Below are 15,141 nucleotides of genomic sequence, written 5' to 3' on the forward strand. Positions count from 1 at the left end.
TTGATTACAGAGTTTGTGAGGGAGTTCAGCAGCATAGGGAGTAGCTCAGCTGCATGCATTAGACTTTCACTAGTTGTAATGTGCTTTCTGGTGGACTTGAGTGAATCATGTACTTGTTATGTGCCTTTTCTGGGTGTAACTCACTAGAATTTTATGTGGATTGTTTGGGTTGTTTGGACTTCAGGTAAAGTCAACGTTTATTTCTTCTGGTACCAAGTTTACCATGTATTTAAAGCCAACCACAGAAAATGAGCAGAATCTTTACCAATGCATATATTATTATAGGAAGTGTTTTCATAGGCATGTAAGATTGTAGATAAATAGTTTTCCAATAAAATACTGGAAAAGTGGCTATGGTCTTAATACTTTTGGAGGACTTGAAGATTAGAATTAAGATGTAGCCTATTTTCAAATGTAGATTGATAACATCTGTAGAACTATTTAAACATCAGTATTGGTAAGCTAGTGGGCAGGTAGGGCCTCTCAGGTATTATCTTAAATATTATTAAAAATATAGTTATTTTTTACCATAACATATAGCATTATTTCCTAGTTATTTGACTATAACATATGGTGGTGTTTCCTAGTAATTGTATGTATCATCCAATTCCAGGAGGCTGAAATTATAGAAAAATCCCAAAGGCTTCCTTTACATTCTGCTAAAATCTTGGGCTGATAATAGAGCTCTAGCTTTTGTTGTGTTTGTATGGAGTTGCATAGTGGAGAGATGCCATGAGATCTATGTTTTTTTCCAAAATAAACCCCATATATAATAGTGGTATAGACGTATAGATAGTATTTCATATGCAGAAGTAAAGGTAAAAGTATGTTGTTGAATCAGTAAACAACTTTACCTGTATTCACTGATAAATTATTCCACAGGTGAAGAAATAAAATAGAAACAAATTCAACAGTGTCAGTTTGAGGTTTTTGAAGCTTTGTCATTGCTTTCTATTGCTGTGATTATTTCCATGAATAGTAAAAGCTAGCAAAAGTGGATACTTTATGGCATATTTTATTTTTGTTTCCTGATATTCATGGTTTTTCTGTAAATCTGTTTCTTGCCTCTGTTCTAACTAAATTAACATTGAGATTTTTTAAAATTTGAAATATTCTCACCTTTTGTTTTCATTGGGAGCTAATATAATTAGTGTCAACTGGTGAACACACTACATTTACTGAGCATTCAATGGTCTTGTTTTTAGGAAGAAGTAAATTTCACATACTTGATCTTAACCTCTAGCATAGATGAGTAACAGCGTTAAAGCTTTTCTCTGTTGTGATTATGCTGCAAATTGATTACTAATGGCTAGAATTAAGAGTATAGTGCTACATAAACTAGGTCCTAAAATGAGTGTACTTGAGCATATGAATGACTATCAGTAAGGAAAAATAACTGTAGTTCAAAAGGAGAAATTGACTGTTGACTGTTGAGAAATGCAAGGAGAATTATATGAAATCTGTACATTTATTTGATCTACAGTTTGCTGTTGTATGTGTATCAGAATTAATTATGTATTTGATGTTGTGCCGTTGAATGTGAATGTTTTAATATAAATGTGGTACCAAAAAAAATATAAAATTTATTTAACAGTAATTGATGTAATAGGAGTGTTTTGAAATATATAGGAAACTGCCTGAATGAGAGTATTCGTGCAATAAACAAGTATGTCGTGTTAAGTTTTGGTGTTTTGTTAAAGTGCCCTTCTCAAAGTCCTTTTACAAGTCCTACTCTGAAACCTGAAATGGTAGCTCTCAGTATAACTGAACTGGAATTGCCCCAATTATTCTGATAGCTGTGTTAATATCATTAAAGTTGTTCCTATTTGTTATATCCCTCCTTGTTACAAAAACTGCATGTTAATAGTAATACCTAGATTCTTGCATTAGAAGTTATGATCTTTTCTTCCTATTACAATTTACCTTTGTGTCTAAAACAATTTCATTTTCATTCTGTGGATGACTTTGCCTGCCTGTCATTGCTTTTTTTCCCTATTACTGCATTTTTAAGTAATTTTCCACTGTGTTGTCTTTTTTTCCCTTTTCTTCCATCTCCCCCTGCCACTGACAAGCTGTGGCACTGGCTTAATAAGAAGGTAAATAAAGAGAAAAATTGTGATTCCAACTAATGGATTCTGTGGTGTTGGGGAGTTTGATTTTTTTTTTCCTTTTTTTTTTACTATTATTTTTATTTTGCAGCATGAACACTCCTTAACATGCCTTGCTTTGTAGATTTCTCTCTTGAATGCCTCTTTTCCAGCTCTTGATATAAGCTACTGAAGGTCATGTAATTCTACCTGATCTCTTGTCTTCTGCTCCACTGAATGGACATAGTTAAATGTTTTGTACAGCAGAATATTGCATTAGCGTTTCAAGCAGTAGTTTGATTTAGCGGCAATTTCATTTAAGAACAGTTGATCTCCACCTAGTCCCCACTTGTACGCAGAACAGAACCAGTTCTCTCCTGCTCTGGAGAGGTGTTCTCTGCTCAGGGAAAGCATCAGTGAACTGAATTAACATGGGAGTGGTGAGGTTGTGAAGGGCAGCTGTAAAGCTATGAGTGTAAACTCTTGCAAATAGTGCATTGACTGGTTTCAATCAGTGCTGTAAATCTTTTACTTTTGAAACGTCAAACTTGCCTGTGTACATGGGCATAGTACATAGTGCACCAGGAATGAATACATACGTACTGATATGGAGTGTACCAAGAGTGAAACGAGACATTGTGTGGCCTTAGAACTGCTGAATCTAACAACAGTCTGAAGGGAAGTGAGGGCTAGTATAAATAAAATAAAAGAATAAATGAAGAAAAAAAAAGTAGTTGGTATAGCTACAGTTTTTTTTTCCTTTTGTGTGACTTTCAAATATGTGTGACATGTTTTATAACAATTGTCATTCCCAGTTCCCATGGTTCATCTCAGCCAGCTAGGTTTAACTATTGTTCTTTGGGGAACTGCCATTCCAAGAGGAGTTAAAACTGATTTGGCTTCATGTGTGACTGAAATCTAGACAAGTCCTCAGTGCATTAATATCTCTCTGGGACTTGGGCAGTGGTATTGCTTGAGACAAGCACAGATCTGGGGAGAGATGCCTACAGTGTGTGCATGGCTGCAGGACCTCAGAGTTTTATAAGTCAAAATCTAGTATGTGATAAAATATACATAAAAGGTCCTTGTAAACAATGAAATGGGACTGCACAGTTGGTATCTGCAGGGGGTGGCAGATGAGGAATAATGCTGCATGTAGTGTCTAGGCTAAGCAGCTCTAATGAATTTAGGAAATTTGATCTTCAGTATTTGATGAGTGAATCCAGGGTTGTATGTTGGGGGGGCTTTCTGTGTTTCTGATCAAGAGGGTACAGTTGCTTGCTTCAAGTTTAGTTATAATTGTCCAATTATATTGGACAAATATTATATTATTATATAATTCCCAAGAGGGGAATTTTTGAATGTTCTTTTGCCCTTTACTATTGTTTTCCTGGTTTAAAATTACATTTTTATTTCCCAATTTTGAAATGTTTGTCTTACTTAGTGCCCTGTGGTTAGTAAATATGTGCAACCATAACCCTTCATAATTTTTTTTTTGTTATATATTGGTTTGTTAACACAATTCAGGTGAGAAACTGAGTTCAGTAAGCCACAGATGAAAGTTTAGTCTAAACTACTATTTTTCTGGCTCTGAATTTGTCATTTGCTTGTTTGAAAATATTGATAAGTTGCAGTGTAATTGCTTTAAACTCTAAAACGTCTGGATTTTAATTTTAGTTTAAAGGTTTGCATTATTTGGCAAAACCCTGTGGATATGATTTCTTAACAGAGTGGGATTTGCTAGTTCCTAGGAGTTATTTTTGAAAACTATTGGTTTACTTTAAGGTTTCACAGGTAGAAATCCAGAAAGTCCTATGGTGTTACATGAAGTGTTGACTCCTGTGCATGAACATATAGTAATAAACTATAGTCAAGATGAAAAAATATGCAAACAGTGTGTCAGGATCTTGTGGGTTCATTTTGTTGTGGGTGGGTTTTGGTGTTTTCTTTGTTTGTTTGCTTCTTTTTAAATAATTTAAAAAAAAAAAAAGAAGTCATATACTACCAGAGGCAAAGAAAAGAGGGGATTTGTAATACAGAACACTGGATGCAGTTACAAGGTTAATTTCTTTTGCACTTTTCTCCTTTTTACCTGTCTTTGAAGGGAATTGCTTCAGAGAACACCTAGATAAATTTCTGATAATTCAGCAGGAAATTAGAAATTACAAATAGTCACCTGATTATGGTAGAGTTTGAAATGATGGTGGATTGGACTGCTAGTGACAAACCTAGGCTTTTTAATTCCTGTTCATGGCATATGTAACCCAAAATATAGAATAGGTTCAGTTGGGCTAGCATGATATGTTCTTTATAACATTGTCTGTGTCAGGACTCTTTAGAAGGAATTGCTAAATTCTGCCATTGTTGTTGGAGGGACACTGGTGTAAATAGACTTGAGACCCCCTGTAGACTGTTCTCTACCTTTTCTAGCTTAACTGCTCAGACTCATTTCAGCATAACCCTTGGATGTGTTCTGGTTACAGGCTTCCCCTTATTCTCATCAGATGATATTAATGAGATGATATCCTCAAATATTAACTGAACTAAAGAGAAATAACAAGTCTAAGAAATGTCTTGGAAAAACAATCCTCGTAAATAGTGGAGCTGCTTACAGAAAAAGAAAAAGTCCGTGTTGGTATTTTTATGTAGATTTAATTGAAAATTAAATAGGTCTTCACTATGTGAGTAATGCAGTAAATCAAACATACTAGAAAAAACTATTGCTCTAATGGCTGTGCAGTGTGAAACATGAAAATATTAATTTATAGATGATGTGTCATACTGCAAAACATGGAGAACCCATCTAGATAGTAGGATTTCTGATAAGCATGGACTGTAGTTCTGTTACAGCTTAGTGTAATATGCTTTGTATCATCACCCAAAAGTTGAAAGAGGGAGAACTTGCAAATTATTTAGAAACTTTCTAATAGAATGCAACTCATCTTAAACTTTTTTTACAGTGAGCTAAATTAAAAAAAAAAATGAAATTGATAACCCTTCCCTTCAAAACTGTGACAATAGTTTTAAGATAGACTGTCCACAAAGAAACTATCAAAAATCAGTAACATTTAAGTTTGGTTTTACAAGTGTGACCTTCTGTAGCTTAGGAGCCTGGCTTTCCTTTATCTTTGCATAATTTTGGATGTTGTAGCAGCATCAACTTTCTGCTGTTGACTAACCTTTAGATTAGAAGCTTGAAACTGAATAAAAAACTTCATTATCTCTGGCTAATGACTAGTGTTTAGTCAGTACATGTTTGTCTTTGTGTGCATACCCATGGTTTACAGGAAGGATGTAAAGGGACATCTGGCAGGGTTGGGGTAAGAGTGAAGTCTAGACTGATACAGTGGTAAGTACAAGCACGAAGGGATTTAACAGAGCAGCCTACCTGCAGCAACATAGCACCTATGCATTATTTAGCATGAGTGTGCAACGGTGAGTGCTTACTAAGAAAGCATTGTGGGTCAGTGTAGAGGAAGGAAAAGAGTTTCAATAGCAAACAAACAAACAAAAAGAAAATGAGAGAGAGAGGAGTAAATAGAGCCCTAAGCGAATGTTGTGTGTCTGCTTTTACTTCTGCAATACTCAGTCCAATTCAGTCTTCTCCAGTGATGTCTCTGTACTAGTTATATAACTTGGATCTCCTTAAGACTGTGTTGAGAGATGTTATTGCAGTACCTTAGCAAAGCTGGCTTTCATCTGTCTTGCTTGTCCAAGTAAATAAAGACAAGGTGGGCTTGCACGACTGAGGCTGCTACCTGTACATCATCAGTGCTGCCATAGTTTTACTAACTAAATTAAAGGTAGTTCAGGCTTTACATGTGCTGCAGCTGCACCTTAATGGAAGTCTAGGCATATTTGAACCCACTAGACAGAGTGTCAAGAAAAGAGACCTTGTTTGTCATGTGCTATCTCGGAGAGAATCCTCATCCTGATCTCAGCTCTTTTGAGGTTACCCCTCACACAGTCATTGAGGTTAGCATTTTTTGAAGGCTCTTTGGAAATACTTCTAATTACATAGATTCAGTGAATCTGATTAAGGTGCTATATGGAAGACTACTGGATTTCTTTTATCCCTAACTTAGAAAGTAAATAGCAATTGTTTTGAACTTTGTCTAAAGTTTCTGAACTTTGCCAGCTTTAATTTTTAACAGCTTCATTTTGAAGCCTGTGTTATAAAATTTCCATCCCCTGACCATCTAATGTTTTTTCAGTGATATTTTTGATTTCTCTCCTTTAAAGCAGGGACTTTTGCTTCCCTTGCATAATCTTGCACAATCATAGATGTGTGTGAGGCTTGGAAGGGCGCAGCAAATCTGTTTCAGTCTTGTTTCCAAGGAGGTAACAGCCCCATGTAGAGGTTACTCAAACTTTTTCAGAAAGCTGCAGTAGCACAGGCAAGACATTTCTGATGGCTGAAATATGTCAGCAATGCTGAAAAGTGTTAAAAATATCTAAGAGAAAATATTTTGCACATTTCCTCAAGCTCTCTGAATCCTTTCTTAATATAGTGCAGATTTTGTTAAAAAAACTTGCTGGTTCAACACCTTGTTACATTTAAAATGATTTTGCATTATTTTAGTTTTTGTCATCATCTTGAATAACAGTTTTAAAATGCTGAATATAGTCCTTGTGTTAATTTAGATCAAACAAGGAGCTGGTTGTAAAAACTTGAAGTTTAAAAATAATTGCTTGATGTACATTAACTGCTCAGCTGCTACAGGATGAACACCAAAAAAAAAATTAAAAATCCTTTTTTCAAATAGGAGGTCTAACTTTGGTATTAACCAATTCAGTCATCACACAGCAGTCTGTAGAAGTTAGTTGTTCCAGGGCAAATTGCACATGTAGGGATAGGGGAAACAATGAAGAAAGAATTGAAGTAAACCATCAGCATGCATATTAGTAGTTTTTTCAGATTTCTAACTAAAAAGTTACCAACTTAATCGTTGAATATATAACTTGTACTCAAAAGGACTTTCACCTACTACACATTAACTTTGACCTCAGTTTTCTTAAAGCACAAATTTTACAGTTGTGCTGCTGCTGCTTTTTCCTGTAATAATGCCAATAGCGTTGGTATGTGAACAATAGAAGCTAGAAAAATGTATTTGATCAGACTTGCATGGGCTTTCACACCTTTTCAGTAAACAGTCAATTCACGTGTGAGATGAAGCTCAGCCTCTACTATATAGAGCACTCTGCAAAGTTGTGTAACTGAGCAGTTTTATTGTTTTGAATGAAAAGGTCGGAATTTCTCTGATCTTAAGTGATATCACTATTTGTTTGTGGGCAAGTATAGAATGAGCCTTTTCAGAAACTGACAGAATAAGATACACAGCTCTTTCCTGTATCAGTAGGTTTAACTAATGCATGCTTAATGCTGAGCATCCTTTTGAGATTGGAAGTGGATAAAAATAATTGGTGCTGAATGACTGGCCTGATATTCAATAATGTAGAAACCCCCCCCATCCCATTTCAGTGATGAGCAGCTCCAAAAATTTTATTACTTGCAAAAATACCTCATTTGTCATTTAAATGGTTCTTAGCTATCCAAATCTGAAAGTTCTGGTTGTACGTTACAGTATGCCTTGGTAACTTTGAAGTCCTGTGCAGACAGTATCTGTAAGTTTCTAAGTTGCTGAAGGACAAGAAACAAAGATAAATTTCTGGTTTCTAGCTGACATGAATGCTAGCTCCCTTAGGTCTAGTAAGTAACTGTTGAATTATTACTTGCTTTGCAGAGAGCTTGCCGTGTCATGTGGTAACGTGTAAATGTTTTTTTGCAAAATCATATGCCATACCATGACCTTAATCATGCTAACATTGCTTGTTAATTGTTCATCTCCAAGCTTGGGCATAAATGCTGTTTGATTAGCGCCTGATTTTTTACTGTGATTGTAAATAAAAATAACAATACTGTTTTATAGTCATATAGCATTACTTTCATTAAGTATTGAGTTATATGCCATAACTTGTTTATTTTCTTTTCTGCACAGATGATCGTGTGGTTGGAGAAAATGCTAGATAAAATAATCAGCATTTTTATAATATTTGTGCTAGTGATAGGAACCCTCCTGCTAGCCCTCCTCCTCACTGCGAAGGTACAGTGTACTAACAAATGTAATTACAGAACTCATTTTCAATGCTAGTGAAGGTTGCTGATATCTATACTAAATTGTATAGTTTAAATAATTTATCTAAATATTTAGTAACTAATTGCTCTGTAGTTGAACTTGTCACCATTCCAAGACTGTAAAACATACAAAAATATACTAGAATCTCAGTATTTATATTTCTTTGAATTTCTGTGTTTATTTACCTATATGACAAGCCTAATATATAGACATTTGGAAATACAAAATTTATTCTGGCAAAAGAATTACTAGCTCATATATTACAGGAATGGATTTGTTTTGCATCCTGTTACTCTCCTTGTCAACAGCAGAACTTTTTCATTTTCTTTGCATCAGAAACATATTTGCAAAATGTATAAGATATATTTGTCAATGTGTTTCTGTGATTGCCTGTAATAACCTCATGGTATCCTGTTTTGAGTTAAATGTGTTGAGATTCATGATCAGATGTTCTCTGAGACTGATTTTTCGTTTGTGGTTGGGCTTTTTTTTTTTGCTTACCAGAAGAGGTCACTCATGTACTTTTTTTTCCTTTATTTTTCCTTAACGGAGCTGTGTTTATACTTGAAACAGTCAATGGAGGTTGAATGTTTGACTTGAATACAGTTATAGAACAAAAATCAATGGGTTCTGATGTCAATATTCTTTTTCCAAAATGTAGGCTTATATAATGTTGAGTTCTTAAAATGGAAAACTTTAAAAATTGTGCAAACATTCCTACCTAAAGCTTCCTTATATTCATAAAAGGACCATTAAGATATTTATAAAAGATGTCTTTTATCATTCTTATTGAAGGATTAATTTGGTGAGGCACTTCATAGCATGGTTGGTTATGTTAGAGCTAAGCATTCATTAATTTTTACACTTCTTTGATCCATGGCTTAAAAAGGCCTATCTAAAACTGTGCTTTGTATTTTAGTACTTCCCTTGACAGCACTGCTGTATTGTTAAATTTTTTTTCCACTGATGTGATAAGGTTTAAATTTCTATTTACTGTTACTAGTGACAAAAATTGTCAGAACATACTAATTATTGTATTGTTTATTGGGGTTAATGGCACATCATTCCCCTTAGTGGATTGTTTGCATTGGAAGAATTATTCTTTAAATGTACAAACTGGTCACTGCCCCCTCACCTGCCATCCTCTTCCCCACCCCAAAAAAAGAAAAAGGAAGGGGGGGAAAAAGAGGTCTTGCTGAATGTAGGAAGAGTTCTAGTTTGCATTACATAACATTTCTCCTCTCTATATTTAATTTAGGTACATCAAGAGAGTGTTCACATGATTCAAGTCACAAGCAGCTTGATCAATGAGACAGTAGCCAGTCACCCAGAATGGGCAAAGTAAGAATGCTGAAGTTAAGCGAATAGTATAGGGTGGGTGAAAAAACTTCCAGGTGCTCTTATGCATAGTTTTTAATTTAAAAAATCCCCTAGGGGAGCATAAATGGAGGTGACTCTTCCAGGCGGATGTAAAAACTAAACTCTGAGGCAGCAGGAATGTTTATGCATTATTCTTGAGGACTTTCAATGTGGTATCTCATTTGAGGATTTTGGTGGAGGACAGCTATATGAACTTCTCTAACTATAGTAGTGGAGAGGAAACTTATGTGGTACAGAGAATAAAAAGGTCAAAATTTTTTCCCTTTCACCTGTGGAGGAAAAGTACTGGCAAAGAATACTGTCTCTGGAAGGGTGCAAGATGAGAGCTGAACTATTTTTTCAGTGTGGAGAGCTGGCTGCAGAATGCCAATGAGGGAATAGGAGTCGAAGACAATGTTTTTGGAGTGAATTGAAGAAGAGTTCAAGGGTGGAAAGAATGGTGGACAGGGAGAGTTTGTTATGACTCAGTTGGGAAGGGCTGTTCCTATTAAGAGTAGATGTGTATAGTGTATGCAGTGGGAAGTTTGTAAGGTTTAGTCTGTGTAATGATTACAGTAAACACCAAGGCAAATATTAAGGGAGGGAGAAGATTTTGAGAGAAATGCATCGAGAGGAAAACAAAGAGAATACTGGTGAGCAAAGAAGTGATTGCATGAACACCAGAGGGGGAATAGGTGATACTGAAGAGTGTGATTTTAAGGGGGGCCGTGTTCCAAATGACTTTAATTCTGCTGCAGCTAAACAGATATTGGGTAAAGGTGAGAGACCAATTTAATACCAGGAGAAAAAAAATGTCTCCCAAACAAGAATGGTTGACCTTCTCAAGGGCACATTCTAAACAAAAATGATGGTGATTTAACTGTATGTAAAGAAAGCACATACTGTGTTATAAGAGCAAAATGTTTTTTCAAAAACAAAACTAAAAGGATATAGTTAATAACCACTGTAGTAATATGTGTTTTATCATTACTTAAGTAATCACAATCAAGAGAATGAAAAGTGCTTAAAATCTGTTTTATTCCTTCCTGTCATTTCTTTGTTTGGCCTTTCCATTTTGCCATAAGATGGAAGTAAGTGGTACTAATGAAATGGAAATTTGACTGTCAAAAGCTTAATTCACATAATGAAAATACTAGAGTATTAGTTGAGTAATTAGCAGAATTTCAACCTAAATTTTTACTTCTGGTGTTTGCATCCAAATTTGAAGCATCCAAACCGCTATATTTTAATTCATTAAGAGTAACTAAAGCTCTTGCAAATCCATTAAGATTCACCAGCTTTCAGAGCTTGATGCTCACATTACATTCAGAGCTGAGTGACTGAAATATCTTGGAATTCCAATGCAGAACATTTGCGAAGGATTATACAGACAGAAGAGCTTCCATGTTGATCTTCAGTCAGGTGAACAAATGTCCTGAATGGTGGGTTTCTTTTTGTTTTGGAAGGACTCCCAACAAGTGCCATTGAATCAGAATATAAAAAGAAAGTCAAAGCAGATATTGCATGTCTTGTATTCACAAGTGTTGGGATGCTGGCAACTCAGTAGGCTGTTACTTGGTCACTGAAAGTGATGTGAATCCCTGAAGAAATTCACAAGTGGGTAATTTGGTGAGGACTTAGAAATAACTGGTGTCCAAACCTGGTTGCTTTTTCAGGGAAACTATGTTAACAATTTACGTTCAGCTTGTAATTGAGAAGGTTGTCTTTACAGCTAGGTGAGGCTACTTCATATAGTATTTTCAGACAACTAGAACACTGGGAAAATTGCTGAGAATGTACTGTGAATAGCAGACATACACATTGAAGAGCAGATCTCTCTTGAAAAAATTGAGATACCAATTTAATTAAGGTTTCAGGAACCTTGGAGAATTTCAGATGCAAGGACTTGCCTTAGATTTAATTGTGCTTTGCTTATGAGAAAATGTAGATAGATCTGTTCATATCTTGATATGTAGAAAGAAATATTCTAGTTGCAGTAAATTTATATGTATTTAACCATAATGATTTGTTGTTGTTTCAAAATGTTGATTTGCGATGTGTTTTGGATGTAATGAAATCAGTAAAATACATAGCAGTTAACTTTGTTTTTCTTCTTTGAAAAAACCCCAGCTGGCTCCCAGAAGCTCAGGTAATTCAGAAGGCCCTCAATTCCGCAGCAAATAATGTGTACCAATATGGCCGAGAATGGATTACGCATAAGGTAAGAGTGAGCTCTTAAAACGCCCTTTAATTTTTTTTTTTTTAATTTCTTACATTTTATAAGAGTGGAAAGAAATAAAAATGTATTTGTCAGTAGTTCTTTTCTGTGATTAACTGTCTGGTTGACAGATTTTTCTGGTTTTTGTCTTGAAGGAAGAGTGGGAGTAATTTCAGTAGTCTTTTCTGCTCAGAGGATTATTTTTTCTTAATAACTGAAGAATCTGTCATCATTTTAACGATTCCCAGTGAAAATGCATCAGATAAAACTGAGTAATATTTTTTTACCTGGCGTTAGCTGTCCTCTTATAGACAATGTAGGCTTTTTTTATTGCCACCACCACTCCTCCCCTTCCCCCTGTGTTCTAGTTTCTGTGTGGGCTGGGTGTGGTGGATTGTATTTTTGTTTTGATAGCAAGCACACATCTCAAATTGTTTGAAATATTTACTCCAAAGATATGAACAAGAATTTTTATTTAATCATTTTAGACACAACATTGGTTTTTCAGTGCAGAAAGAAGTCCTCAGCTTGGTGTAGCAGAATGTTTTCTAGCAGACAAAGTCTTCATATTGTGAACCGTGTTGTCTGAAGTGTGTATTTCATAATGATACTCATATTTTCTAGTAATTTGAGTTTGATCTATGCCTTTGCCAACACTCTTATGTGATTCATAGAGCTTAGAGTTCATCAATAGATACCTGCTTTATTTTGTCCTGTGTAATAAAAGGATTTTGTATGTTTTATTTAGCTCCATAAGATTTTAGGAGAAAAAGTGAATAACACTGCTGTGATTGAAAAACAAGTGCTGGAGCTCTGGGACAGGCTTTATCACTCTTGGTTTGTGAAGGTGGGTAACTTATTTAAATGATATTCCTAAAAGCTATCACTTAGTACTCTGAGATAATTTTGCTAAGTATGCATTTCTGAGAAAGAAATCAACAGAACTTTGGATACTGAGTAAAGGTCATAATAAAAAGCTGGGAAAAACTTTGAGTGTGTAAGATAGATCATTCTACAGTCACAGTTTGAGTACAGCCACAACTATGTCCTTCACTTAAGTAATAACGTGTGTTTTTATATATGCCATTTAATTTAGGCTTCTCTCACTTTGTGTTTGGTAATTTCATAGTTTAGAGGTTTCTGTTGAATTTTTATGTTGTTGAGGTGTTAGAAAAAGAAAACTGGTATTCTGCGTGATTTGTTTAACTTTCATTAACTTGAAATTGGGAGAAAGAAATTGGCCCTTCATTAAGTTTCTTACAATGCATTTTTGAAGCCATCTTTTAGTGGGTTCTGTACACTGGATCTTGAAAAGTTCCTAAGAGTTAAATCATTTTTATGCTGTCAATTCTGTTTACGTTTTAAAGGACAAAGGAACTCATTAGTCATGGTGCAATGGAAATATTAAAATCCTGAACTACTTCTGTATATTTAAATAATTGCAATTATAATATTTTAGCACTTTATACAATCATTTTTCAAGTACCTCTAAAGTTCCAAGAAGATTTCTGTATTAAAAGAAACAACAGTTTCAGTATAGTATTCAAAATTGAGGTGGAAAGAATCAGTTTCTGATAAGATAATGCTGTAGAAGGGCCTGTTGAGAGGTGACATAAGGCTGTTGAGGAGCATGGGACCACCTAGTAAAAAGTAAAACTGTATCTGCAGTAGATTTTTCTGGCCTTAAGCACTTGAGTGTTTAACAACTGACCAAGAAAAGCACCAACTTTTGATGCAGTTCTCAGTTACACTGATAAACCTGTTGCTTTTACTAATCCAACCAGTACGTCAGGTGGTCTGTAGCATTGCAGTGTTTGGTAGGGCTCTGTGTCACTACCTGTGCTGTAGGAGCACTTCTGTTGCTGCAGTACAGCACAGGGTGTGTCTGTGTTTCTTGTGTGGTGGGATTTCTTTCCTGCAGCTGTTACTTGAGGGAGTACTGTGAGGCTTCTGCCTTGTAGATTCTCTTCTGGTAGGGTAAGAAACAGCTTTCCTACCAATTAAAATGGTAGAAAGAGCTTCAGAAATTCACTGATGCTCACTGCCTACGATCTTGAAGTCAATTCCTCTTCTGGCCACCATTTACAAACTAGATACCCTATGTTACCACTGACATACTGAGAGGCAACCAATTATCTGTGGGCCATAGGTAACTGCTCCAGAGTCTGCTCCTAAATCTTGCCCCTTCTCTTATAGCCCAGATCCATGTAAAACATCTCACACCAGTGCTTTTCACCTGGCTATTACCTCCTGTAATATTGTAATAGTTTTGCGTGGTCTTTAAATGTATCTGAAAACTTGTGACAGTGCAGTGTGTAGGACTCTGTACCTCAGTACAGCTTTCAAACTCCCCACTGTTTCAGTTGTGGGAGCATAATTAGACTTCATTTTGAGGTGTGCATAGCATTGCTTTAGTCTGTAGGTGACTAAAGAACTCAGACTCGGGTGATACTATTCCATGAAAGCTGTAGAATTGAGGAAGAAATGCTGATGAAATGTGGATTCAGCCATTAACGGAGGAGGAGTGTTGATCTACTCCTGAGGCAGGAGGGCTCTTCAGAGGGACCTTGACAAGCTGGAGAGTTGGGCTGATTCCAATGGGATGAGGTTCAACAAGGCCAAGTGCCGGGTCATACATTTTAGCCACAACAACCCCTGCTACAGGCTGGGCACAGAGTGGCTGGAGAGCAGCAGGCAGGAAGGGACCTGGGAGTGCCGATTGACAGGAAACTGAACATGAGCCAGCAGTGTGCCCAGGTAGCCAAGAAGGCCAATGGCATCCTGGCCTGCATCAAGAACAGTGTGGCCAGAAGGACCAGGAAAGTGATCCTTGCCCTGTACTCAGTGCTGGTGAGGCCAAACCTGGAGTGCTGTGTCCAGTACTGGGCCCCTCAGTTCAGGAAGGATATTGAGGGGCTGGAGCAGGTCCAGAGAAGAGCAACCAGGCTGGTGAAGGGACTTGAACACAAGACCTATGAGGAGAGGCTGAGGGAGGTGGGGTTGTTTAGTCTGGAGAAGAGGAGGCTCAGGGGAGACCTCATCACTCTCTACAACTCCCTGAAAGGAGGTTGTAGCCAGGTGGAGTTTGGTCTCTTCTCCCAGGCAATCAGCAGTAGGACAAGAGAGCATGGGCTTAAGCCAGGGGAGGTTTAGGTTGGATATTAGGAAGACAGTATTTTACAGAGAGTGTTCAGACATTGGAATGGGCTTCCCAGGGCGATGGTGAATTCTCTGTCCATAGAGGTTTTTAAGATGAGACTGGATGTGGCACTTAGTGCCATGGTCTAGTAACCACGGCACTGTTGGATCAAGGGTTGGACTTGATGATCATGGAGGTCTT

At 36.4% G+C, this 15,141-nt stretch overlaps 1 protein-coding gene across 2 annotated transcripts in view; it reads left to right on the forward strand.

Annotated features, from left to right (window-relative positions):
• The window catches only part of TMEM245 (transmembrane protein 245), a 77,982-nt gene that overhangs the window by 24,547 nt on the left and 38,294 nt on the right, over window positions 1-15,141 (forward strand). Inside the window, exons 7-11 of one of the 2 annotated variants that reach the window (XM_050311003.1) lie at window positions 2,073-2,096; window positions 8,087-8,191; window positions 9,483-9,565; window positions 11,714-11,804; window positions 12,550-12,648. In XM_050311003.1, the coding sequence (XP_050166960.1) occupies window positions 2,073-2,096; window positions 8,087-8,191; window positions 9,483-9,565; window positions 11,714-11,804; window positions 12,550-12,648 (402 nt within the window). The remainder of the gene's footprint in view (window positions 1-2,072; window positions 2,097-8,086; window positions 8,192-9,482; window positions 9,566-11,713; window positions 11,805-12,549; window positions 12,649-15,141) is intronic. The other variant, XM_050311011.1, reaches the window with a different exon arrangement.

The sequence above is a fragment of the Myiozetetes cayanensis genome, unplaced genomic scaffold (assembly GCF_022539395.1).
Source record: "Myiozetetes cayanensis isolate MyiCay16 unplaced genomic scaffold, myiCay2020 scf1, whole genome shotgun sequence".
In the NCBI taxonomy this organism is placed as follows: domain Eukaryota; kingdom Metazoa; phylum Chordata; class Aves; order Passeriformes; family Tyrannidae; genus Myiozetetes; species Myiozetetes cayanensis.